This window comes from Macaca mulatta, chromosome 7, assembly GCF_049350105.2.
Source record: "Macaca mulatta isolate MMU2019108-1 chromosome 7, T2T-MMU8v2.0, whole genome shotgun sequence".
NCBI lineage: Eukaryota > Metazoa > Chordata > Mammalia > Primates > Cercopithecidae > Macaca > Macaca mulatta.
Window position 1 is genome coordinate 127,975,045 of NC_133412.1, and position 27,483 is coordinate 128,002,527.

General features: G+C 41.1%; 1 protein-coding gene and 1 pseudogene across 4 annotated transcripts in view; one reads left to right on the forward strand and one right to left on the reverse strand.

Moving 5' to 3' along the window:
- Positions 1-520: 520 nt before the first annotated feature.
- GCH1 (GTP cyclohydrolase 1) overlaps positions 521-27,483 on the reverse strand; it is a 53,347-nt gene continuing 26,384 nt past the window's right edge. For 2 of the 4 annotated variants that reach the window (XM_001087365.5, XM_077941039.1), the window contains exons 2-6: positions 21,777-21,886; positions 14,605-14,660; positions 5,606-5,637; positions 4,300-4,384; positions 521-2,667 (exon numbers count right to left, since the gene is read on the reverse strand). In XM_001087365.5, coding sequence (XP_001087365.1) covers positions 2,541-2,667; positions 4,300-4,384; positions 5,606-5,637; positions 14,605-14,660; positions 21,777-21,886 — 410 coding nt within the window. In that variant the 3' untranslated portion in view covers positions 521-2,540. The remainder of the gene's footprint in view (positions 2,668-4,299; positions 4,385-5,605; positions 5,638-14,604; positions 14,661-21,776; positions 21,887-27,483) is intronic. The other 2 variants (XM_015143725.3, XM_077941040.1) reach the window with 2 other exon arrangements.
- Positions 14,121-14,232, forward strand: LOC114680031 (U6atac minor spliceosomal RNA; annotated as a pseudogene).

The following is a 27,483-nucleotide window of genomic DNA, read 5'->3' on the forward strand; positions in this document are numbered from 1 at the left end:
CCTATGGGTAGCGTGGAATGGGGAGCAGACCACCAGCAAGAAGGAAAGGAGGTTGTTGGGTATGGGACAGAAGAACAGCACAAAATCCTTTGCACTAACTGGAAGTTTTGCCCCGGGCAGGCTCTTCTTAGAAGAGGGAAGGAAACCCTCTTCCACTCCCTGCCCCAGCCTACTCTTCCTTCCCCAACAGCTCCCACATAGGAAGCAGTGCCAGTTCCCAGGGGGCTGAAGTTACCTACTGAGCATTAAGACAATAGGGACATGAGGGCAACTCAGATTCCTGACTCTTATCCCAGGCCTCCTCCTCCCATTACCTCAAGACAGTGAGGACGGTAAGACTTCAATCAAATACCAAGGAGAAACTGTCAGAACTTGGGGTTCCTTCATACAATAATTGAGATTAGTATTCAAATAGCTTGATGGCTGGGAGAAGCCCTTATGATGTCTTTGCTGAAACAGAATACAGCCAAAATAATCAAGTTATTTAAATATTTATAGTGGTGGTTGAAAAAGAAACAACTTTCACAAGAACAAAGTTACAATACTTTAATAATTTAAATAGGACCAACTTCAGGAACATACATACACATACATAAAATTAAACAATTTAATTTTGAACAGTGTATTGAAATACATCAAATTCTTAAAAAGCCCCCAAATGGACTCAAGATCATGGATATGAAAAGGTAATTTTGAAGTACTAGAGACTAGAGTAAAACAGACAAAGTCATTACTTCGCATTTACTAATAAGACAACAGTCTGTGGATACATTAGACCTTTATAAGAACACTTCTAGGAAATGTTAGAACAACGAGTCATTAAAAAGGAATATAAATGACCTCATAAAGATAAATGTATAGCTATCAATTTCTTTGGTCCTCGAAGTCACACTTGTTTTTACTTTAAAATACTAAACATGAGTGCTTAGAATTCTACCTATAAATGTCTACATATTAAGCAGGCTAATGTTTATACTGGGTTAGATTTAAAAAGGAACTCAAGCCAGCCATCATTGTAGTTAAACTCCAGAAAGAAAAAGCTAGAAAACAGACAGAAGTAGAGAGGAATGGAAAAAAAACAAAAAACAAAAAACCCAATACCTCTGCCATCTTGCCCCATCATAACCCAAATAGCATCAAAGTGGCAGAGATGGGACTAAAGTTAAAGCAAGCATCAAAGTTAATTACTTTTAGGGTAATGGGATGAATTTGAAGAGCACTATGTCAACCAAATAATAAACTTCATAGAATAACTGTGTTTGTGTTTCTGTGGAGGAGTTGTGGTTTTATTTGTTTTAATTTGGCCCACACTGCCCCAATGGAGGAAATTCTAAGATAATCATTAATAAGGCAACAGCTTCCAGGATTAAAATACCTATACCACCTATACAGAGTTACAATGAGGACAGGACCCACGTAGACCACAAAGGAAACCGGGACCAGAAGCTTCCAGTGCGTTTTCACAGACCGTTGGTACGATAACCTCTGGTTAGAACACTGGACACAGCTCATAATGTCTTCCACCATCAGTTCATTCTGTGCTCTTTCAGGTACGTGGAAGCTATGGTTCTGCAGACCTGAAAATGATGGGCACTCTCAAATGTTTCTGGAAATCCTTAGAAAAATATCTTATAAGATTAAAAAAAAAAAGAAAAAGAAACATTTTGAGGCATCTACATGGAACACACAAAGGAAACTCCCAATAAACCTGTAAAGTTAAAACTGAGATGACTAGTTATTTGTAGTGTGCGTACCAAGTCTTATAAAATAATGGCTTTTTTAAAAAGGCAAAAGTATCTACACTCTAAATGATATTCTCATCAAGGCACAGAGAGTTAAATATCTAAATCCCTGTATGTTGACATGAGAATATACTCGTAAACAACACCAGGAACTAATTCCCTATTCTTGAATTTAAAAACAATAGAAGGTAGAAATGTGCCTTTTTAACTCACAGTAAAATCAAAAACATAGACATTCCACCACCTTCCCTTGGTGACTAACATTACAACTGCTAAAAATATATTTTTAAATGTCACTGGTGGTTTAATAAACATGACCAAAGTGGAGTCTGTTGAACTTGAATCCACAGAGCAATACCGCATTAAATATTTTAGCACTTTCAGCACTATACCATTTTTATTGGAGGAAGAAAAAAAAAACAGTATACTGGGCACAGTTCCCTCCCATTCCCAATGCTCCTATGCTTATGAGTCAAATTACTATACTATTTGAACAAAATACACGAATTCTTCTCCCTTCCCAGGCCCCTCTGGTTATCTGGCAGTAGTTTTGTGCACATACTTACACTATTAGCAGTTCACTTTAATATTGCCACAAAAAGGTGGCAAGAAGAAAGTAGAGGGCTCAACCCTTTATTATATTTATTTAACTTTCTAGAAATCATTTTAAATATAATTAGTGACAAGGAAAAAGTTCACATGTGTAACAACTGAAAATGGAATGTACAAACAAGACCAGACAGACAGACAATGCTACTGGCAGTACAATCGGCAACCCCCACGCACACACACTGAAGCTCAGCTCCTAATGAGAGTCAGGAACTCTTCCCGAGTCTTTGGATCCTCCCGGAACACACCCAACATCGTGCTGGTCACAGTTTTGCTGTTCATTTTCTGTACACCTCGCATTACCATACACATGTGTCTACAAAATAAGGCAACACAGGTTGTTTAAAGGAGTAGACAGCTGCTGATTTGGTTTTTAAAAGCAGGCCTAAAGATTAAATCTCAGTTCACGGTTACCAAGTATATCAAAATATCCCTTCTTACACAAATATTATCTATTAGGTTCGTGCAAAAGTAACTGTGGTTCTTGCCATTGAAAGTAACGGCAAAAACTGCAATTACCTTTGCAGCAACCTAGTTTTTTTTTCCTTCAAGTTGTCTTACAACTTTTATTCTTATCAGTAGTTGATCCTTAAAGCATCCAAAAAGGGGAAAAAATGGAATTTTCTTCTGGGGTGAAAGAAATATAAAAGGCATACAAAGATACTTAACTTCTAGATCAAAAGAAAGTCAGAATTCTCACTTGCTCTGCCTTTAGGACCAAGACAGCACTATGCAAGCCTAGGTGTTGAGATAAATGCTCAGGTATACTGGTGTTACCAGGCAGAATTCAGATAATGGTGACCAGGGATCCTGTCTGAGCAACCTGGTGACATTAGATACCAGACATAGAACAGAGTTCACACCATGTCACAGAACACATATGAACTCTGTCCACACAATGGCTGCAATTCTCTTAACTCATCCTAACTTAAAGAAATGTACCAATTCTTGGTTTTATTTTTGGCTTTTTTTTTTAAATGTGTGACAAAATATTAGAAAAACTTGGCTTGGAGCAACAGAGAGCTAAAGAAGAAATCAAGAGAAGACATAAAAATGGCTCCTGGGGCTGGGCGCGGTAGCTCACGCCTGTAATCTCAGTATTTTGGGAGGCTGAGGCAGACAGATCACCTGAGGTCAGGAGTTTGAGATCCCCAGCCTGGTCAACATGGTGAAATTCCATCTCTACTAAAAATACAAAAATTAACTGGGTGTGGTGGTGGGTACCCGTAATTCCAGCTATTTGGGAGGCTGAGGCAGGAGAATTGCTTGAACCCGGGAGGCAGAGGTTGCAGTGAGCCAAGATTGTGCCACTGCACTCCAGCCTGGGTGACAGAGCATGACCCTGTCTTGAACATTTAAAAAAAAATGGCGATTGAGCTGGGCGCAGTGGCTCTTGCCTGTAATCCTAGCACTTTGGGAGGCTGCAGAGGGTGGATCACGAGGTCAGGAGTTCGAGACCAGCCTGGCCGACATGGTGAAATCCCATCTCTACTAAATATACAAAAATTAGCCAGGCGTGGTGACACGCACCCATCCAGCTACTCAGGAGGCTGAGGCAGGAGAATCGCTTGAACCCAGGAGGTGGAGGTTGCAGTGAGCCAAGATCACGCCACTGCACTTCAGCCTAGACAACAGAGCGAGACTCCATCTCAAAAAAAAAAAAAAGGGCTATTCATCGTGTAAATCTCTACACCTGTGCTTATAACTCCCTATGCCTCCACAAGCCCCATCCTACCCTCAGAAAAATACTTCTTCCGTACTCTGTTCCTATATCAGTAACACAGTAAATGAAAAGTGGTAAAAGAGCTTTAGGCTCAGGGATGGAAATCTACAGTTATCATGTCAGTTGTGTGGCATCACCTGGTGCTACAAAATATGAGAAGCATTAAATAGCAAGATCACTTCTAGTGCACCATTATGATGTTACTAAAGGCAGATGCAGACTTACGTTGCTTCAACCACTACCCCGACTCCAGCAGGCCGCAAGGCTTCTGTGATTGCTACAGCAATTTGTTTCGTAAGGCGCTCCTGAACTGTGGATGTGACAAGGAGCTCAGTTTGAGAGTCTGACACAAACAGCTGGAAGCTTTTTCTGTCTCTAGAACATTTGAAATCTTAGAGAGCAGACTTCTGTGAGATTTAAGAGCCAAGACACACCAGCTTTTACCAGTCTGCTTTGTCTGCTGACTGGGCCACAGAGAGGCCCGGATTCAACTCCCTCACCTGAAGTACAGGGCTAAAGAGATCTCAGAACCCCTTGAAGCCCTCCAGCATCACTAGGGGAAGGAATTAGAATAGTAATTATCTCATAGCTGTGCAGTAAGAACAACACAGTACTGGTTACCAAGCACCTCCATGGAGGTAAAGTAGTGCAGCAAATAAATAGCTTGCAACAGGGTTAACAAAGGGGCTGCAGTCCCATTATTGAGCTGTACTTAGAGCAATGTTGAAAACCAACAATTTAACCTAAATAATATAGTTCCTGTCCTGAATAAAATGACTTGTCTTTTAATTCATGTAAGAGTATCCATTGCAACACTGCATCTATTCGAAAACTGATGAAACCCCCCAATGTCTATCAGAGCAGGTATAGGTTATGCCAAGCCATGGCATATACAGAATTCTAGACAGCCACCAGAATGAATGATAGTTACATGGATGTGGTAAAATTGTTTAAGATTTGTTAAGTGAAAAAAAGCAGGGCAAAAAGCAAGGCTGATTATATATAAAATGAGCCCATTTTTGTTTAAACATAATCCAAATAAATTGATTTGAAAACATAGGTATATGCATGAAAATGTGAAGGAATGTGCAAATACAACAGTGATTTCTTCTGGAGGCTTGAAACAGACTTTTTATAGTCCTATGAGGTTTTACATTTTTATAAGTCATACTTACTACACTTGTAATAAAACAAAAAATACTTTTTGTGTAGGAAAAATGTTTTCTGTAGCCAGGCACAGTGGCTCACTCCTGTAATCCTAGCACTTTGGGAGGCTGAGGTGGGTGGATCACCTGAAGTTGGAAGTTCAAGACCAGCCTGACCAATATGGTGAAACCCCGTCTATACTAGAAATACAAAAATTAGCCAGGCATGGTGGTGCACTCTTGTAATCCCAGCTACTTAGGAGGCTGAGGCTGCAGTGAGCTAAGATTGCACCACTGCATTCCAACCTGGGTGATAGAGAAAGACTTTGTCTCAAAAAAAAAAAAATGTAAAATGTTTTCTGTTAGTAAAGATTTTTAAAGCTTACCTTGTAGTCTTCTACTATAGATTTCTACAATCCTAGAAAAGAAAGAATTGTTTTAGTTAATCATAAATCATTTGAAGCAAAATTGATAAGGCTTCCTCATAAAACAAAAAGGACACTGTTGAAGCAACAGTGGGCTGCAGGAGGGGATAAAGCTTATGGGAAGATGACAGAAAGATACAAGTAACACAGGGAGATGTAGTCTAAAGTCAACTTGATTGGATGGAAGGATGCAAAGTATTGTCCCTGGGTATGTCTGGGAGGGTGTTGCCAAAGGAGATTAACATTTGAGTCAGTGGGCTGGGAAAGGCAGACCCATACTTAATCTGGGTGGACACAATCTAATCAGCTGCCAGCGAATATAAAGCAGGCAGAAATACATGAAAAGGCAAGAGTGGCCTGGCCTCCCAGCCTACATCTTTTTCCAGTGCTGGATGCTTCCTGCCCTCAAACATCGGACTCCAACTTCTTCAGTTTTGATACTTGGACTGGCTCTCCTTGCTCCTCAAGCTTGCAGATAGCCTATTGTGGGACCCTGTGATCATGTAAGTTAATATATAATAAATTCCCCTTGAGATATATATATATATACATATATATATATCCTATTAGTTCTGTCCCTCTAGGGAACCCTGACTAATACAGAAGACCACCAACCACTACAGAGTGGTGCTTCCTGAAGTCCCCAGAAAGAGAATTAATGAGTCTCCAAGTGTGACATTCACTTAGGAAAAACACAGAGATAAGTAACAAAATTTTAAAGCTCCAAATCATCAATTTTAGGTCATGTCTCAAGTGCTCTGATTAATCATATTGTTTTATCAGAGCTTAAAATTCAAGTTAAAAATAAAAAGACTTTGTTAATTAATAGCACACCATGGTCAACTACTATACCAACTAAACCTATTGGGGGGCAGATTAGAACTGATTAGACTTCTTCAGACACCTCTTCATAAGACAGGTTTATCTAAGCATTTAGTATGATTAACCCGCAAGAAATAAAAGCCTCCTGATCTTAGCTAATAGCACAATCTGTCAAGTGATAAGTTTTCCTTTTTTTTGAGACAGAGTCTTGCTCTTGTCGTCTAGGCTGGAGTGCACTGGCACGATCTCGGCTCACTGCAACCTCCTCCTCCTGGGTTCAAGCGGTTCTCCTGCCTCAGCCTCCTGAGTAGCTGGGAGTAGCCTCCTGAGTAGCTGAGTAGTGGGACAGGTGCCCACCACCACACTCGGCTAATTTTTGTATTTTTAGTAGAGATGGGGTTTCACCATGTTGGCCAGGCTGGTCTTGAACTACTGACCTCAGGTGATCTGCCCGCCTCGGCTTCCCAAAGTGCTGAGATTACAGGCATGAGCCACTGTGCCCGGCCTATTTTTAAATACATAGTAAATCCCTGCTTAAAGTCAACAGGTTCTTGGAATCTATGACTTTACTAAAACACTGAGAACAAAACCAATTTTACCCTAGGCTAATTGATATAAGAGTTAAGCTCCTACAGCATATTTCTGGTCACAAAAATGTCAACAAACTTCTAAATAAACACAAAAACACTTCTAATATTAAACACTAAAATACATGTGAGTGATACATACATTTAAGAAAGATTAATGAAAAGATATTGATTTCCCCAATTATTCCAGTTCAAGGTCTCAAGTGGCTGGAGCTTCTCCTAGCAGTTCAGGGTGCAAGGCAGGAACTGACCCTGGACAGGACGCCATCCCATTGCAGGGCACGCACATCCACCCACTCTCACTCAGCCTGGGACCACACAGATACGCCAAATCACCTAACGTGTGCATCTTTGGGATGTGGGAGGAAACTGAAGCACCTGGAGAAAACCCACAGATGTGGGAAAAAACATGAAAACTCCACACAGACAGTGGGTCCCAGCTAGGAATTTTTTTTTCTCAATCATAATGAAATGACATTGAATGAAACAACATTATTCCAGGACTGCTATATGCCAATTTGCCTAAGTCATTTCGCTTCAAGTTGCAGTCTCCAAGAACCCATCGACGACGTAAAGTGAGGACTTACTATACTTGTTTTATATCCTATCTCTGATACCTCTGCTATCTGCCCTCTTCCATCGTGTTCGTCCGACTCAACTCATGGTGGCTTGTTCATGCTTCTTGGAACTTCATCTTTGGGTATCCTTTGAAGCCTGGATAAAAGTGCATCAGAGAACATGCACTAGCTTCTGCTAGCTGCCTACAGGGATACCGCTATGGAGTCGTTTTATTTATTTATTTATTTATTTATTTATTTATTTATTTATTTATTTTTGAGACAGAGTTTTTGCTGTTGCCCAGGTTGGAGTGCAACGGTGTGATCTCGGCTCACTGCAACCTCCACCTACCGGGTTCAAGCAATTCTCCTGCCTCAGCCTCCTGAGTAGCTGGGACTACAGGCGTGTGCCACCACGCCCAGCTAATTTTTGTATTTTTAGTAGAGACGGGGTTTCACTATGCTGGTCAGGCTGGTCTCGAACTCCTGACCTCAGGTGATCCACCCGCCTTGGCCTCCCAAAGTGCTGGGATTATAGGCGTGATCCACTGCGCCCGGCCTTATGGGGTCGTTTGAAACTAAATTATTCCATTTGATTTTTTGAAGGCCACACAGGTAGTACAAATTCTGATCCCAAACTTTATGAATGTGTCTATTAGTTCTTTTTCCTTTTTCCTGCTCTTCCTAGAATAACGCTAATAGGTAAGTATCATCCTCGATCTGGGATGGGAATAGGGAGGACAGAATCCAGACTTTGGCTTTAGTGCTAATTCCAGTGGATTATCACTAGAATTGCCTCATGCTTCCCCCAAACTGTAAAATGTACATATGCATTATATCTTGATATGCTGTACCAAGAGGGACATTATTACAATCTAGTTCACCACACTCAGGATCAGTAGTTGTCAATTTTAATCTAAACCATTCTTACATTCTTGGACTAAACATCCCTGGGTAATGTTGAAAACAGTACTTCCATACTAGCCTGACATTTTAGGATTCTTACAACTACATTCATCAGTGAGATTTGCCTATCATTTTTTTTAACGCTATGCTTATCAGGCTTTGTTATCAAGAATAGGCAGCTTCATCAAATTAATTGACACTTCACAGGTTTTTCTATGCTCTTGAATTATTTATACACATGCAAAATTAGTGGTTACTTGAAAGCTTGAAAAAATACTTATAAAACTGACTGGGTACAGGCACTTTCCCCCAAAACATGAATTTGATCTTTTCTAATGGTTATTAATGTATGCAGGCTTTCAAACTCTTGGTCCATTCCTTTCTCTCCCCATCTTTTTAAAAAACTTACTCATCAAGATGTAAAGATTTATAAAGCATATTTTTAGTTACATATCCTCTCCTTCCTAGATATCAGACTCCCCAGCAACCTATGATACAAGATTTTCAACTTGTAGATTTGTGATTTCTATTCTTTGGGGTTTTTCTAAATTATTCTAAATAAGGAGTTTAAACTTGATCTGAAAAGCTGTGGCGAGCCACCAAAGGAGCAGCAATGATCCAATCCACACTTTAGAAAGAACACCCCAGCAGCTCATGAGGGCGGACTGAAGGACCCTCAGAGATGAGAGGCAGGGAGGAGGCAGGAGCTTAACACTCCCTCCAGGAGGAAGATAAGAAAGGCCCAGCAAAGACCCACAGCAGGGAGGGCAGGAAGGAAGGAAGAGGGGGTGCTGCGGCCGCCAGGCAGTGAGCACCCACAGCAGTAGATGGGTTCTGCCTCACTCCTCACCCCAAAATACATTTAATGCGGCCATACAAGTACCAAAAAAAAAAAAAGTTTGTGACTACAGAAAAGTTTTAAACTTCTTTATGGAAATACAATACTAGAAAGCAAAATCAAAAGACAAATGACGAGCTGGCAAGCATTGTCTGTGGCACCTGACTTGATTGCTTTAACATTCAGAGCTTGTCCAAACCAAGAATAAAAAGACAAGTAACTCAGTGGAAAAATTAACACTGGAGCTAAGAACAGGAAGTGTCTGAATAGATTCAACCTTGCTCTATTAAGGAAATGCAAACTAAAATAGGTACTATGTTTTACTTATCAGTTTGGCAAAGATTTAAAAGTGTGATGAAACTTAGTGTTGGCCAAAGTGTGGAGAAACATACACCACACTTTGCCTATGTATCAATTTATTAGAGTATAAACTGGCAGGGTCTCTTGGGAGAGCAATTTCATAATATCAAAAATTCAGCTACCCTTAACCCATCAAGTTCCATACTAGTAATTTATACTTCAGATAGATTCAAAGCACACAAAGATAATAGAATTTGTTCACCAGGGTACTTTTTTACTTTTTGGCAAGTCTCAAACTGCAAACTGTACTTATCTATAGCAAACACTGGTTACATGAATTATATTAATCAAAGAAATATTAGGTAGCTATGAAAAGAAACTTGGACTTTTGGGACTAAACGATATCCAAGGAACTTTGAGGTATTTTAAATTTTTAAAAAGCTGGCCAGGGCCGGGCGCAGTGGCTCACTCCTGTAATCCTGGCACTTTGGGAGGCTGGGGCGAGCAGATCACCAGAGGTTAGGAGTTCAAGACCAGTCTTGCCAACATATTGAAACCCCATCTCTACTAAAAATACAAAAATTAGCCGGGCGTGGTGGCATGTGCCTGTAATCCCAGCTACTCAGGAGGCCGAGGCAGGAGAATCGCTTGAATCCAGGATGTGGAGGCTGCAGTGAGCCCAGATAGTGCCACTGCACTCCAGCCTGGGCAACAGAAAAAAAACCCTGTCTCTAAAAAAAAAAAAAAAAAAAAAAAAATACCTGGCTGGGTGCAGTGATTCATGCCTGTAATCTCAGCACTTTGGGAGGCCGAGGTGGGCTGATCACTTGAGGCCAGGAGTTCGAGGCCAGCCTGGCCAACATGGCAAAACCCTGTCTCTACTGAAAATACAAAAATTAGCCAGGCGTGGTGGTGCACGTCAGTAATCCTAGCTACTGGGGAGGCTGAGGCAGGAGAATCACTTGAACTCAGGAGGCAGAGGTTGCAGTGAGATCACACCACTTCACTCGAGCCTAGCCAACAGACAGAGACTCCATCTCAAAAAAAAAATTAAATTTAAATTTAAAAAAACAAGTTGTAGTACAGAATATAAGATATGATCTTATGTTTGTGTTTGCATAAATTTTTTCCAGAAGGATAGTGAAAGAAGTCTCTAGTTCTAACTCTGGGGAATGAAAATAGGTAAAAAAAGGTTTTACTTTATTCATTCATTTGTATTTAAATGCTATGTTGTTTTTATAATCAAAAAAGAAAAAAAAAAAAGACTGCTCCCTCTGTAATCTGATACCCACCTCACCTTTTCCCCTTGTCTACCTCTTACTTCCATCAGTCAATCTGGTTCCCATCCACTGGAACAGGCCTCGCTCCTACCCTCTGACTGGTCTTTGCTCATGCATTAACTATACCTAGAGAAACTTCTCCCCCATTTAGAATTCTGCTCATCCCTCCACCTCTAGGTCTATTCACCTGCCAGGCCACAGCCATCGTGGCTCCTCTGAACCTGGAGCTACAGTAGGCATTTCCATGGCACCTGCAGTCTTGCCCTGTGCACTCTCCTTGAGGGTGGCTGCCATGTCCTGCTTCTTTCGCCTCCACAGTAGCTGGCACAGTGCCCACCAACAGGTCAGCCATGGCTACCGAAGGTACTACAACTCTAAATTCAAGATTTCGTACATTTATTTATTTATTTATTTATTTATGGTGACACAGAGTCTTGCTCTGTCACGAGACTGGAGTGCAGTGGTAAAATCTCGGCTCACTGCAACCTCCACCTCCCAGGCTCAAGCGATTCTCCCGTCTCAAGCCTCCCAAGTAGCTGGGATTAGAGGCGCATGATACCATGCCCTGCTAATTTTGGTATTTTTAGTAGAGACAGGGTTTCACCGTGTTGGCCAGGCTGGTCTCAAACTCTTGACCTCAAGTGATCCGCCCACCTTGGCCTCCCAAAGTGCTGGGATGACGGGCATGAGCCACCTCGCCCAGCCAAGGCTCAGTTATTTCTAAGGGAAGAAAATGAATACATGTCCAATGACTTCAGCAACAAAAGAAAGTTCTATTCAAACTAAGTTTATTCTAGAATTGTACTAGAGTTGAGCCAGATCAACTCACTTCTGGCATTTTCTTGTTACTTAAGGCTTTACTGCTTGATATTTGACTTCACTGGCACTGAAAGGTCATTCATTTAAAGGCAAGCATATAACAAACTTCACATACAAGATTAAAATGAGCAGTGAAGTTTTGCTAAGACATTCAGCTTTTATTCCTCTTCATTCCCTAAATATTCTTACTTCTTGTTTCTTAAAAAGAATAAGCAGTTGGATAAAATCTTAATCTTCTTTTCTGTTTAATAGACTCTTTTTTGCAAAATATCTGAAAGCAACATACACTTGGTTCTTTGGCTTAGTGTTCCATTTTACTCTTAAATTTTAATCCTATTAGTCTAAGGACAAATTCCCATGCTAATAATCAACTCCTTTGTATTGCTTCATAAAAGCTTAATTATTTGAGATCTTTTCCTCCCACTTGGAAAGGAAATAACTAAGATTATTTCCTTCTACCACCAGGTTGCCATTTATTGTATGATCTCACTGAATCACTCTTGAGTCTGTTTCCCATAAAGTGTTAATCATGATCAACAGGTGGTTTTTCAGAGAAGGCTGTTACATCAAGACCAAGGCCTAATGTGATCTGCCCAGCTTTTTTACACTATGAAACTATCTATTACACCTTTCACATATGGACAGTCTGTTATAGGCATCAGCAGTGCCGGAATTTCTATATGGGCAAGGTAAAAGGTTGGCAATCTTGCTGACAGGGAGGGCGGGCCCCAGGGGACTGGGCCTACAGCTATGTTTGCACAGTAAGCATGCTGATTTTACTTAGACTGTATTTATAAAATGGTAAGAATAACCGATTTTAGTAAAGATATTTTTACTCACAGTTGACATGAAATTGGCTTAATACATTATTAGTTGAGAGTAAGTTACTGGGAAGGGAGTTGTTAATAAAAAGTACAGTAAGACTAATTACTCCCAATCACTACCAATACACTTTTTCTCAGCAACTTTTCAGCACTGCCACCAGGGACGGATTACATGCAAGCAGCCAGAATGTTTCTGGATTTGTGCTAAGAGCCTTATTCCAGCGAAGCAATTACAGCTATGATATAATATCCTTTCATGGTGCCAAGCAGCCCTGTCTAATAGCAAAATAGCTGAGCAAGAATGAGGTCAGAAACTGAGGAAGTTAAATTTGTCTCTTCTACCCACTTTCTTATTGATCCCCAAAGGAAATGAATGAGAAAGTGAAAATGAAAACAAAGTAAAAGGAACAACTGTAGAGGGTAGGTGTCAGATTGCTGGGGTAGTTTTTACAGATTCCAGCACAGAATTGAGAAATATCAGGACCACTATTTCACAACTGTTAAATCCCAGGGCCTGCGTAAAGAAACAGGAACACATCAGAGCCACAGCACAGTCAGCTGGTCACAGAGACTCATTTATTACTCTTCTTTTATTTTTATTTTTCTGAGATAGGGTCTCACTCCATCGCCCAGGCTGGAGTGCAGTGGCGCAATCTCGGCTCACTGCAACCTCTGCCTCCCAGGTTCAAGCAATTCTCCTGTCTCAGCCTCCCAAGTAGCTGGGATTACATGTGTGCACCACCACGCCCAGCTAATTTTTGTATTTTTAGTAGAGATGGGGTTTCACTATGTTGGTGAGGCTGGTCTCAAACTCCTGACCTCAAGTGATCTGCCCACCTCGGCCTCCCAAAGTGCCGGGATTACAGGCGTGAGCCACTGCACCCACCTGACACTCATTTATTTCGATTATGATATGGTCACTATACCTCAAGTTATTCAAACTTAGCTTGATTGTTTTTGAAAAAAAGAGTAGGAACACTTTACCCCACCCTTCAGCTTATTCTTAACTTTCTCTCTCTCTCTCTCTCTCTCTCTCTCTCTCTCTCTCTCTCTCTCTCCACACAGACACACCTCCCAGTATTTCCTCCATCACCCAAAATTCAGTAACTTTATACAAAGAATTAACAAGGATATTTAAGGGCAATAAAATATTGGTGGCTGGGGCCTACCGAGATATCTGAACACAAACCCCCATGTTGACTTCCAGTTAAACACAGATGAATGTGTATGTACATCACCTCTCCTAAAACCCAAATAAAAAAGGCAGTAAGGGAATTTTTTAAGGCATGAACTCACAGGATAAGGAACAGAAAAGATTGTAGCAGGAAAGAGAGAAATGAGAGCCGGGAGAGTGAACACTGTATCAGAACAAAACTGCGCAAAGCCAAGGCAGGCAGTCTTGTGTTTGCAGAAACAAAGAACCTAGACGTGAACGGACTGGCCTGCAGGACCCCTGAAATATGCCTGGAGGCATTCAGTGCAGAGCAAGGCAGGGTTGAGGCTGGGGATCCCACAGGGAAGTTTCATTACAAGTCTGAAAGCAGTGTTGTATGAAAGGGAAGAAGTTGAGCACTCCCCTTGACAAGGATAGAAGAGTCCTCAAGCCTGACAAGTCTGACAGCAGGGCACTGCAGCTAGACCCCTGACCAGCTTCTCCCCCAACCCTTCACTGTTAGCTAAACCCCTCTTAAAGGATGGTGCTGGACTGAAGGTAAGTTCAGGACCTCTCTAGTCAGAGAAGGCTCTGCAGAGAAAGAGGTGAACTGAGACTTCCAGGATGTATGTATCTGTGGAAGAAAGAGTGGGAAGTGGAAGAGGGAGCAGGCAATAGCGGACAAGAAGGAAGGGGCATCTGTGTTTCAGGCCCTCTGAGTCTGTGCCTCTGCAACTATAAACTTCAAGTTGCAATGTGACTTCCAAGTTAGATCCATACAGGTAAAGAGAGAAAGCCTGATGAGATAGATTCTCAGCAGGCAAGGGCAGGTCCTATAAACCTGTATTCTTATTCATTGCACAGTCACACTTACCTTGCAAGTTTGCTGAGGCCAAGGACTTGCTTGTTAGGAAGATAACCAATATGGACCTTCAGAGAAGAGACGGAAATCATGAGCTGAGTGAAAATACAGTGCCTTCTTTGTGACAGAATAAGGAAATACAAAAAGAATATAGCATACTTATATGTAATTTATCACAACAATGTATTACCTTGAAAACATCTGGAACGGTTAAGACTTAGAAAATGAAACATTTACATACGTATTTTTAAAATTACATAAATGCAGTAAAAGAAAAATGTGTAAGTATGAGTCTATTAATCAAATAACAAACTTGAAGTACAGTTGTCCGTCGATAAATGCAGGAGATTGCTTCCAGGACCCCCGTGTATAACCAAATCCTACATACTCAAGTCCCTAAGTTGGCCCTGCAGAACCTGCATATATAAAAAGTCGTCTCTCCATCTATACAGGTTTTGTATCCTGCAAATACTGTACAATTTTTGATCACTGTTTGGTTGAAAAAAAAGCCATGTCTAAGTGGACCCATGCAGTTCAAATTCATGTTGTTCAAGAGTCAACTGCACAGCCCTGACACTTACCTGTGAAGTTGAACTCTTGACACAAATCTGAAAGTTTCTTTACGGAGGAGAAACATTCTCAAGAAAAGGCAAATGATCTCATAGCAACATTAAAATGTATACAGGAAAGCCTCCTTTAAATGGCAAAAACTGTAAGCATAAGTATTGCCATTCCACACATCACAGCAGCCTTAAGATCCCACCGCAAAGCCCTGTAGCACAGAAGGTCTCCATGCCCTTTTGTGCTTGGCTTCCTGGTTTCTAAGCTGCTAGAGAACACCATCCTCCTTTTTTTTTTTTTTAGAGACGGAGTCTCGCTCTGTTGCCTATGCTGGAGTGCAGTGGCCCAATCTCGGCTCACTGCAAGCTCCACCTCCCGGGTTCACGCCATTCTCCTGCCTCAGCCTCCCGAGTAGCTGGGACTACAGGCGCCTACCACCACGCCCAGCTAATTTTTTGTATTTTTAGTAGAGGGGGGTTTCATCGTGTTAGCCAGGATGGTCTCGATCTCCTGACCTCCTGATCCGCCCACCTCGGACTCCCAAAGTGTTGGGATTATAGGTGTGAGCCACCACGCCTGGCCCCATCTTCTTAACAGGAGAAAAAGGGCACTGCTACCACCATGGCTTGGCAAGAACCTGTACCCTAAGAACCAAGTTTTATAGAACCCGGTATACAGCCAGGCCATTTCTGTCATCTTAAATGGCACCAATTAATATCAAATATAAACATTACCTCTTTTTGAGCCAAATACTACATATGAAAAACATTACTTTCCTGAAAAGACTAATAGAGTAAATGGCCACTTGTAGGCAATTAATTAACCAAATATAAAATTAGAGACTCAACAGCATCATGGTTTGCCAACAGTTTCATTGTTCACTTACTATTTACATAACTGATCTAGTAGTACTTAGTGATTTTTTCCCCATCCATTAGCACTATGCTTTAGGAATTTGAGAAGTCCACCTCACTGCCTTCCTGGTTGGCAGGAGGAAAAAAGTAAAATAGCACCTAAACATTGAGTATTTCAAAGAAAAATTAGAGAGTTAAAACTTTCCCATGAACCAACTTCTTCTATACTGTCTGAAATGTTTACATTTCTATGCAGACACAGAATTTGTTTATTGTTTATACTATTTTTGGTCTTAAGATCCTAGGTCATTTAAATGTCCATTTCACAAAATCACTAAATAGGCCAGGAGTGGTGGCTCACGCCTGTAATCCCAACACTTTGGGAGGCCAAGGCAGGTGAATTGCCTGAGGTCAGGAGTTCAAGACCAGCCTGGCCAACATGGTGAGACCCCATCTCTACTAAAAATACAAAAATTAGTCAGGTATGGTGGTGGGTGCCTGTAATCCCAGTTATTCGGGAGGCTGAAGCAGGAGAATTGCCTGAACCCGGGAGGCAAGGGTTGCAGTGAGCCAAGATCGCACCATTGCACTCCAGCCTGGGCAACAAGAGCAAAACTGTCTTGAAAAAAAAAAAAATCACTAAATAATATATTTTTTAAACAAAGGTAGCAAAAACACAAACAATGAGGAAGTAGTAGCAGAAAGTAGCAGGAAAAAATGGTGGCAGGCTGAGTACAGAATCAGTGCCTTGGATCTGGCTGCAGACAAGCCACTAACTATCTCTATCCTCTTGAACAAGCCATAGGCTTTCTGTGTTTAATTTGCTCACCAATAGATTCCCTTTCAAAGATTCCTTCATTATTAATTGCAGGATTACCAGATACGGTATGGCTCCTGATGTGATGTATCTGGGTTTTCTGATTGTTTTCTCTTCTTTTCTTTTTAGAGACAAGGTCTTGTTCTGTCACCCAGGTTGGGGTACAGTGGCATGATCGTAGCTCACTGTAACCTCAAACTCCTGAGCTCAAGCAATCTTCCTGCCTCAGACTCCCAAAAAGTAGCTAGGACTACAAGTATGCACCACCACGCCCAGTTAATTTAAAAAAAAAAAAAAAATTCTTTTGTAGTAGAGAGAGTCTCACTATGTTGCCCATGCTGGTTTTGAACTATTGACCTGAAGCTATCCTCCCACCTTGACTTCCCAAGTCACTGGGATTACAGGCATGAGCCACCTCACTTGGCCCTGCTATGACATAATATGAAGTCTTCAGCACCCTTATGAAGTACTACTTTTCTTTCTTTTTTTTTTTTTTTTTGAGACAGGGTTTCACTCTCTTGCCAGGCTGGAGTGCAGTGGTGTGATCTCGGCTCACTGCAGCCTTGACCTCCTGGGTTCAAGCAATTCTCCAACCTCACCCTCCTGAGTAGCTGAGACCACAGTTGCATGCCACCATGCTAGCTACTTTTGCTTGTTTTTTTGTTTGTTTGGTTTTTTTGTTTTTTTGTTTTTTGTTTTGTTTTGTTTTGTTTTTTGGTAGAGACAGGGTTTCACTATGTTGCCTAGGCTGGTCTCGAACTCCTGAGCTCAAAGTGATCCATCCACCACCTGCCTTGGCCTCCCAAAGTGCTGAGATTACTGACATAAGCCACCGTTCCCGGCCCTTATGAACTACTTTTATCAGAAATGTTTAGCCCTAGTCTTATGAAACTTTAGATCTAATCTAGTTTATAGGAAATCCAGAGGCTGAAGGAAACAAATCCGGAAGGTGGGACACTGCTGAACAGCTGGCCTATTCTCTTTTCAATACAGAATGTTATGGGTGGGAGCACTATTTTTTTTTTTTTTGAGACGGAGTCTCGCTCTATTGCCCGGGCTGGAGTGCGGTGGCTGGATCTCAGCTCACTGCAAGCTCCGCCTCCCGGGTTTACGCCATTCTCCTGCCTCAGCCTCCTGAGTAGCTGGGACTACAGGCGCCCGCCACCTCACCCGGCTAGTTTTTTGTATTTTTTAGTAGAGACAAGGTTTCGCCGTGTTAGCCAGGATGGTCTCGATCTCCTGACCTTGTGATCCGCCTGTCTCGGCCTCCCAAAGTGCTGGGATTACAGGCTTGAGCCACCGCGCCCGGCCGGGAGCACTATTTTAGAACAAAAGAGACTTAAGAGGTATAACCAAATGCAACGTAAATACAAATGTGTGACTTTCTGTTGGATTCCTTTTTAAACAAACCAAGAGTAAACTTTTGAGACAACTGGAGAAATGTAAATATGCGTTAGTTATTAGATACTATTTAAGAATTACTGTTAATTTTGTGATAGTGCTACTGTGAATAAGAAAGAAGATATTTTAGGGCCGGGCATGGTGGCTCACGCCTGTAATCCCAGCACTTTGGGAGGCCGAGGCACGTGGATCACCTGAGTTTGAGACCAGCCTGGCCAGCATGGTGAAACCTCATTTTTACTAAAAATACAAAAATTAACCGGGCATGGTGGTGCGCACCTGTAATCCCAGCTACTCGGGAGGATGAGGCAGGAGAATCACTGGGATGCAAAGTTTGCAGTGAGCCAAGATCGCACCACTGCACTCTAGCCCGGGTGACAATAGCAAAACTCTGTCTCAAAAAAAAAAAAAAGGAAAATATTTTAGAGAGGCATATTAATGGCTAGTATGGGTAAGTATTTTAGAGATGCATATTAATAAGTAGTGATAAAGAGTTATGCTCTCTGTAACATACTTTATATTATTTAATATATTGAAAGAGTTATTGCTAACTTACTGGATATGGTAATCAAACTGGGGTTATGTTCCTAAAAATAATTTTTTAATCTTCTAGGCTGGGTGTAGTGGCTCACATCTATAATCCCAGCAATTTGGGAAGCCAAGGTGGGCAGATCATTTGAGGTCAGGAGTTTAAGACCAGCCTGGCCAACATGATGAAACCCAATCTCTACTAAAAATACAAAAAACTAGCTGGGCATGGTGGTACGCACCTGTAATCCCAGCTACTCCGGAGGCTGAGTCACGAGAATCATTTGAACCCAGGGGGTGCAGCTTGCAATGAGCTCAGATTTTGCCACTGCACTCCAGCCTGGGCAACAGAGCAAGGCTGTCTCAAAAATAAAAATAAATTTTTTTTCTTATCTTCTAGAGACAAATGCTAGAAGAAATAATCTGAAATTTGCCTCAAAATAGTTCGGTGTGGACCTATATTGAACAAGATTGGTCCTGTACTGGTAACTGTTGAAGCTACTTGATGGGAACATGAAACTTTGTTATGTTACTCTTATTACATATTTGAAATTTTCCATAAAAGTTTTTTTTTTTCAAAAAAAGAGTAATACTACTAAACACATAACAGCATACTAAACTTAAGACAAAGTACCAAGTGTTGGCAAGGATATGAAACAACTAGAAATCTCATATACTGTTGACAGTGCAAACTGGTACAACCACTTTGGAAAACTATAGGTCAGCATCTAATAAGTTGAAGATGAGTATTACCCTATGATCCTGCAATTCCACTCCTAGGTACATTTCTAATAGAAATGCATGCATATGCCAGGCGCAGTGGCTCATGCCTCTAATCCCAGCACTTTGGGAGGCCGAGGCGGGCAGATCACGAGGTCAGGAGATCGAGACCATCCCGGCCAACACAGTGAAACCCCATCTCTACTAAAAATACAAAAACAAAATTAGCTGGGTGTGGTGGCAGGCACCTGTAGTCCCAGCTACTCAGGAGGCTGAGGTGAGAGAATGGCATGAACCCAGGAGGTGGAGCTTGCAGCAAGCCGAGATCACACCACTGCACTCCAGCCTGGGCAACAGAGCAAGACTCCGTCTCAAAACAAAACAAAACAAAAAAGCATGCGTATGTACACCAAAAAAGTATTGATAGCAGTATTGTTTGTAATAGCAAAACAACAACAACAACAAAAAAAAACAAAAAAAAGAGGCAACAATACAAATGTCCACCAAGAGCAGAATAAATTGTGGTATGTTTGTACAATGGAATAAGATATAAAAATGAAAATAAACTACAATGACAGGCAATGACCTCAATCAATCTGACAATGTAGAACAAGAGAGGCCAGACACAAAGAGTGCATATCGTAGAATCTTTCCACTCATATATAGTTGAAAAACAAGAAAACTAATCCATAGGGTTATAAATTGATACGGTTATAAATTGATAGGATAGGGTTATAAATTGATAAACTGGCACAAAGGATGGATTAGAAATTAAGAGAAGAGAAATGAGGTGAGCTTCCAGGATGCTAGTTGTGGGTTTTTGTTGTTGTTGTTGTTTGTTTGCTTTTTTGTTTTTTTGACAGGGTCTGGCAGTCTGGCTCTGTTGCCCAGGCTGGGATATAGTGGCACAATCTAGGCTCACTGCAACCTCTGCCTCTTGGGCTCAAGCCATCCTCCCACCTCAGCCTCCCGAGTAGGTGGCAGTACAGGCATGTGCCAACATGCCCAGGGGTCTTTTATTTTTATTTTGGTAGAGATGGGGTTTTGCCATGTTGCCCAGGCTGGTCTTGAACTCCTGGGTTCAAGCAATCCACCTACCTTGGCCTTCCAAAGTGCTGGGATTACAGGCATGAACCACCGTGCCAGCCTTTTCTAGTTCTTGATCTCTGAAGTGGTAAGGAACACCCTTAAGTTTTGTGCATTTTCTGTCTATATTTTATTTCCATAAAAAAGTGGAAAGATACAATACTTTAACAAAGAAAAAAATGAAGCAAATGTTAACACTTTTTTAGTTGATGGGTATATAAGTATTCATAACACTACCTCTTGTAAGTCTTCTGTTTAAAGATTATTAATAAAGAGTCAAAATTAAATAAAATTATGATGGGGGTTAGGGGAATGGGACAATTCTTTGTTCTAAACCACATGTTCTCAAAGGTATATTAAATAGTCATTCCTAGACAACATCTAATAACTAACTCAGATTTAAATTCCTCCAATTGTCTCAAATGTTTTACTTTTGGTTTGTTTAAACAGGAATCCAATGGAGAGTCACACATTTGTATTGACATTGCATTTGGTTATACCTCCTAAGTCTCTTTTGTTCTAAAATAATGCTCCCACCCATAACATTCTCTACTGAAAAGAGAATAGGCCAGCTGTTCAGCAGAGTATCCCATCTTCTGGATTTGTTCCATTCAGCCTCTGGATTTCCTATAAACTAGATTAGATCTAAAGTTTCATAAGACTAGGACTAAACATTTCTGACTAAAGAAATTCAGAGGTGCTGAGGAATCTAATGCATTAGACTCACCTTTCCTAAAATAGAAGGGATAGAAACAAATCCACAAATACCATAACCTCTGTCACAAGAAATTCTGCAATTATCATTGCTCATGACATGCCATACATACATAAATATCTTGGATCAAACATTATTCAAGTTAAAGTAAAGGGCATCTCTAGATTGGGATGCGAACAATAAATAAATAAAAGGGTAAAGGTTTTCAGAACCTGTAGTAGCTACAAAAAAAAAAAAAAAAAAGAGATGCTACTTTAACCTCATTATTTTAACCTATGCCAATGGTGTTTAACATGAAAGTCTTGCCCTGAGGGTCTTCTGCTACTTTGCTTTTGTTTTTTAAGTTTCAAGTTGTTAGGTTAATAAAGAATAATCACATATGTATAATTGTAAATACCTGGGATATCAGGAATTGGCAGCTAAAATTTTTAAATATAATTATTCTGATTGAAAAACTTTCATTATGTTTTAAATTGCTGGGAAACAACAAAGAGTACCTTACCTTTCCAACAAATGGAACCAAGTGATGCTCACACATGGAAAACATGTCTATGTCCTTCACGATCACCATCTCATCATGATCTTCATCAAATATAGCATCGTTTAGGACATCTGAAATCAGAGGCTTGCTTTAGTAACATTTCCAATTTTATGGAAAGGTAGAATAGAAAAGCTACTATGGATAAACATGAATAGACAGTCAACATAAACAAATGTTAATCTTCCCTAAAATATTAAGGGAATACAAATTAAAGCTAGATATTTTTCCTTATCAAAGTAGCAAAGTCTTTTCCTTTAAGTGACATTTAAAAATCCTTGATAAAGTGTTACATGAAAAATGCAGGATTATGAACATATTTGCAGTATGGAAGAGGAGGGAGAAGGGAGGGAGGAAAGGAAAAATTATACCAAAATAAAACAGTGGCTATTTCTGGCAGTAGAAATGGGCCACTTTCACTTTCTTCCTTACATTTTCTTCTACTTTATATTTTGTCTATAATCAGTATGTAGAAAAACTTATCTGAGAAAAAGACTAATCCTTAGCCCTCTGACTTCTGAGGCCAGACCCAGACACCTGTAAACTTGACCTCTATTATCGATTCCCCAAGTAATTTTCTACATTTGTAAAGTGTTCTATATATTGTAGGCCAGCATCAGACTTATTCTAAACAGTCACCTTCCTAAGGAAATAAATCCTACAGTTTGTGTGTATCTGCCTCTCTGGGTAGGCTTTGGAAGATGAGCAGTGTCTTGTTTAAGCTGTGGACCCTGGCACTTCCAGCCAGACATACAATAGACATTTTTTTTAAAAAAGCTTTATTTTTAAAAAGTGCACTGACTTAGCCTCAACTATGCTATGTGCAAGAGAAAAGATTAATTAGATGATGCCTGAGAGAGCTCTGAGCTTCCTAACATTCTGTGACTGCAAGAACATCCTGTCCCGGATGCTGAAGAGGGATAGAGATAAACAAGCCACAATCCCCGCCAATCATAATATAGCCAAGCTATTGGTAACAGGCAGGTACCCAAACAACAGTGTAGATACATGCCATATGACATGGAAACTTCTTCAGCTATATTGTCAATGAGAAAAGAAGCTACAAAGAAATACAGTAGGATTTCATTTTTGGAAAATAAATATATACATAGAAAAAAACTGTACTGATACCTAGACAGTTTGGCAGACTAGATATAACAAGACACCTAGCTGTGTAATTTCAAGGATTTGGGGGATATGCAATATACATAGAATTAGAAAGAGAAGGGAAGGGATGTATTAGAGCTTTGCCCCTACAGCTCTTTCCCCTCGGAAAGGCAGGTGGCTGAGTGAGTCACAGGAAGATGGACAAATGTCCACCCACACTGCCTGACCTTCAGTGGCTCCACTGCTACTAGAATAGGGGGCTCACAGAGACCAAGTCATCATGTAAACCACAGTTATCACACTGAGTCAAGCTATTCAGAGATACATTTGACTGTGTCATAGAAAAGTCATTAGTGTGGTCAAGAAAGGCAAACATGGGGCTGGGCGCAGTGGCTCACACCTGTTATCCCAGCACTTTGGGAGGCCGAGGTGGCCAGATCATGAGGTCAGGAGATCAAGACCACCCTGGCTAACACAGTGAAACCTGTCTCTACTAAAAATACAAAAAAATTAGCCAGGCATGGTGGCAGGTGCCTGTAGTCCCAGCTACTCAAGAGGCTGAGGCAGGAGAATGGTGTGAACCCAGGAGGCGGAGCTTGCAGTGAGCCAAGATTGCGCCACTGCACTCCAGCCTGGGAGACAGAGCCAGACTCCGTCTCAACAAAAAAAAGAAAGAAAGAAAGAAAGGCAAACATGGCAGGGTTAGACACACACAGACAAACACAGACACCCCTGGTAGAAGTGGCTGATAACATCCCAGGAGAAAAAGGCTCAGTGTCACTCACTGAGTGTTTCTTCTACCACAGCACTTTTTTATTCTGAATATTCTGCCCCACCTTCAGTCATATTTCTGAAAAGAAGACCAAAAATAGATCCTTAATGTTTCCAAAAGTTTCTTGGATTTCTCCCCAAGATTTTAATATGGTATTATTGCCACATATAGCTTACTAAAATCTTTAGTCACACAAGAATATTCCTGGAAGGAAAAACAAGCCAAAAAAAATGTCTTAAAGTAAAAACAAGAGAGAATCATTAAATATAGGAAGCATTTGTTTTCTCTGGCAAAGAATGAGAGCGTCCCCATCCTAAGCTCTGACGACAACCATATGGCCCATGTTAAAGTCAGCCCCTCAACTCCGGCGAAGTGAAGATCTAGCTCCAGGCTGGGCACGGCGGCTCACGCCTGTAATCCCAGCACTTTGGGAGGCAGAGGCAGGTGGATCACCTGAGGTCAGGTGTTCAAGACCAGCCTGGCCAACATGGTGAAACCCTGTCTCTACTAAAAATACAAAAATAAGCCGGGCATGGTGGTGCATGCCTGTAGTCCCAGCTACTTGGGGGGCTGAGACAGGAGAATTGCTTGAACCCAGGATGCGGAGGCTACAGTGAGCCTGGGCAAGGGAGAGCAAGACTCCATCTCAAAAAAAAAAAAAAGATCTGACTCCATCGCTTACCTCAATCTTCTCGGCTATAAAATGAGCATAAAGTGCCTACTTCACAGGGTGTCATGAGGATTAAATGGGCACATGTGTTTAGAACTATGCAGGCGGACCAAGTGCTAGTTATTGTTATTACTATTATTATTACAATTAAGATTGAGGGAGTTGCAAAGCTATGTATCTCTCATGCACATGGAGGTACATCAAAATTTAAAAAGCAATAATTTGCCTTAACAGAGTACATAAAAGGAAAAATAGTAACTTAGTGGAGAAATCTGGCAGAGGCTACCTTAACCAAGTGATCAAGGTTAACTTTGCCAGTAACAGGACATACTGACATCAGGTAGCTCCTGATAGGACACCATGAGAAAGGCACATCACCCCTGCGGTATTCTTCCCAAAAATCCGTAACTGCAGCCTAATCATCAGACAAATTGAGGGATACAAAATACCTAAACAAGTACCCTTAGAAAGCATCAGGCCAGGCACAGTGGCTCACACCTGTAATCTCAGCACTTTGGTAGAGCAAGGCGGGAGGATCACTTGAGCCTAGGATTCTGAGACCAGCCTGGGTAACACTGCAATATCCCATCTCTACAAAAAATAAGAAAAAAATTAGCCAGGCATGGCAGCACACTCCTGTAGTCGCAGCTATTCAGGAGGCTAAGGCAGGAGGATCACTTAAGCCCAGGAGTTCAAGGCTGCAATGAGCTATGATTGTACCACTCCACTCCAACCAGAGTGACAGGGAAAGATCCTGTCTCTATTTTTTAAATGTTTAAAAATTTTAAAAAAAAGTAAGGCATCAAAGTCATGAAAAACACAGAAAGACTAAGGAATTGTCAGATTGCAGGAGACTAGAGAAATGACAATGAAAATCTGAATAAAAGTCTGTAGTTTAAATAATAGTATTGTACCAATATTACTTTTTAAAATAGTGTATTATTATTATTATTATTATTATTATTATTATTATTATTTTGAGACAGAGTCTCACTCTGTTGCCCAGGCTGGAGTGCAGTGGCACGATCTCGGCTCACTGCAAGCTCTGCCTCCCGGGTTCACGCCATTCTCCTGCCTCAGCCTCCCGAATAGCTGGGACTACAGGTGCCCGCCACCACGCCCAGCTAATTTTTTGTATTTTTAGCAGACATGGGGTTTCACCGTGCCAGCCAGGATGGTCTCGATCTCCTGAACTTATGATCTGCCCGTCTTGGCCTCCCAAAGTGCTGGGATTACAGATGTGAGCCACCGTATCCGGCCTTATTATTATTATTATTATTATTTTAGAGATCTTTATTATATCTTTATTATTATATATGTCTAAAGTAATATTATTATTTTAGAGATCTTTACAAGTCTTGCTATGTTGCAAGGCTAGTCGTAAACTCTGCGGCTCAAGCCATCCTCCCACCTTGGCCTCCCAAGTAGCTGGGACTAGAGGCATGCACCACTGCCTGGCTCCAATATTAATTTCTTTTTTTTTTTTTTTTTCTGAGATGGAGTCTCACTCTGTCACCCAGACTGGAGTGCAATGGCGTGGTCTCAGCTCACTGCAACCTCCACCTCCCGGGTTCAAGCAATTCTCCTGCCTCAGCCTCCTGAGTAGGTGGGACTACACGCACATGCCACCACACCCAGCTAATTTTTTTGTATTTTTAGTAGAGACAGGGTTTCACTAAAGGCCAGGCTGGTCTCACACTCCTGACCTCGTGGTCCGCCAGCCTTGGCCTCCCAAAGTGCTGAGATTACAGGTGTGAGCCACCGTGCCCGGCCAATATTAATTTCTTAAATGTTGTACTATGGCCATGTGAGATGTTAAACATTAGGAGAAACTGGGGAAAGGGTATATGAAAACTCTCTCTACTATCTTTGTAATTATTCTGTAAGTCAGTCTAAAATTGTTCCAAAATAAAAAGTTTTCTTTTTTTCTTTTATTTTTTTGAAACGGAGTTTTGTTCTTGTTGCCCAGGCTGGAGTGCAATGGCGTAATCTCAGCTCACTGCAACCTCTGCCTCGGGTTCAAGTAATTCTTCTGCCTCAGCCTCCTGAGTAGCTGGGATTACAGGCATGTGCCACCACTCCCGGCTAATTTTGTATTTTCAGTAGAGACGGGGTTTCTCCATGTTCGTCAGGCTGGTCTGGAACTCCCGACCTCAGGTGATCCAGCCGTCTTGGCCTCCCAAAGTGCTGGGATTACAGGCGTGAGCCACCGTGCCTGGACCAATAAAAAGTTTTCTGAAAAGCAAAAGGACAATGTCCCTCAACTGGAATGTATAAACAATGGAGTACACTTAGCAAGAAGATGGAATGAATTACTGATACATGTAATAACATGGTTTGAGTCCCAAAGTACACTACAATGTGAAAGACATCCATACACAGAAGAGACTACCCATGCTCTGGGAAAGGCAAACTATAGTGATAGAAGGCAGGCAGGTGGTTTACCAGGGCCAGAGAGGTCGGAGAGAGGATTTCACTGCAAAAGGAAAGAAAGAAACTTTTTTGGGTGATGGAAACAGTTCCTATCTTCACTGTATGGGTGGCTATATAACTGTATATGTTTGTTAAAATTCACATTGTACATGTAAAGTAGGTAAATTTTACAGAAGGTAAGTGACACCTTAATAAAGCTAACTTCAGACATAATTTTTAGGCTGGGTGCGGTGGCTCACATCTGTAATCCTGGTACTTTGGGAGGCCAAGATGAAAAGATTGCTAGAGGCCAAGAGTTCAAGACCAGACTGCCCAACCTAGCCAGACTCCGTTTTTACAAAAAAAAAAAAATTAAAGTACTGCATGGTGTTGTGTGCCTATAGTCCTAGCTATTCAGGCGGCTGAAGCAGGAGGATCCCTTGAACCCAGGACAGGAGTTTGAGGCTGCAGTGAGCTATGATTATACCATTGCCTTCCAGCCTGGGTGACAGAAGACCCTGTCTCTAAAAAGCATAATGGTAATAATAATTTTAAAAATTGTACTATAGTATGGAACCTTTTGTGTAATGAAAGTGGAAAGAGAAGCTATGAACCTATACATACATGTATATGCTTATCTGCAAAAGGAACACTGGAAGGATAAATTTAAAAGCTAGTAAAAATGATTACCTGTAAAGTAGTAAGAGAAA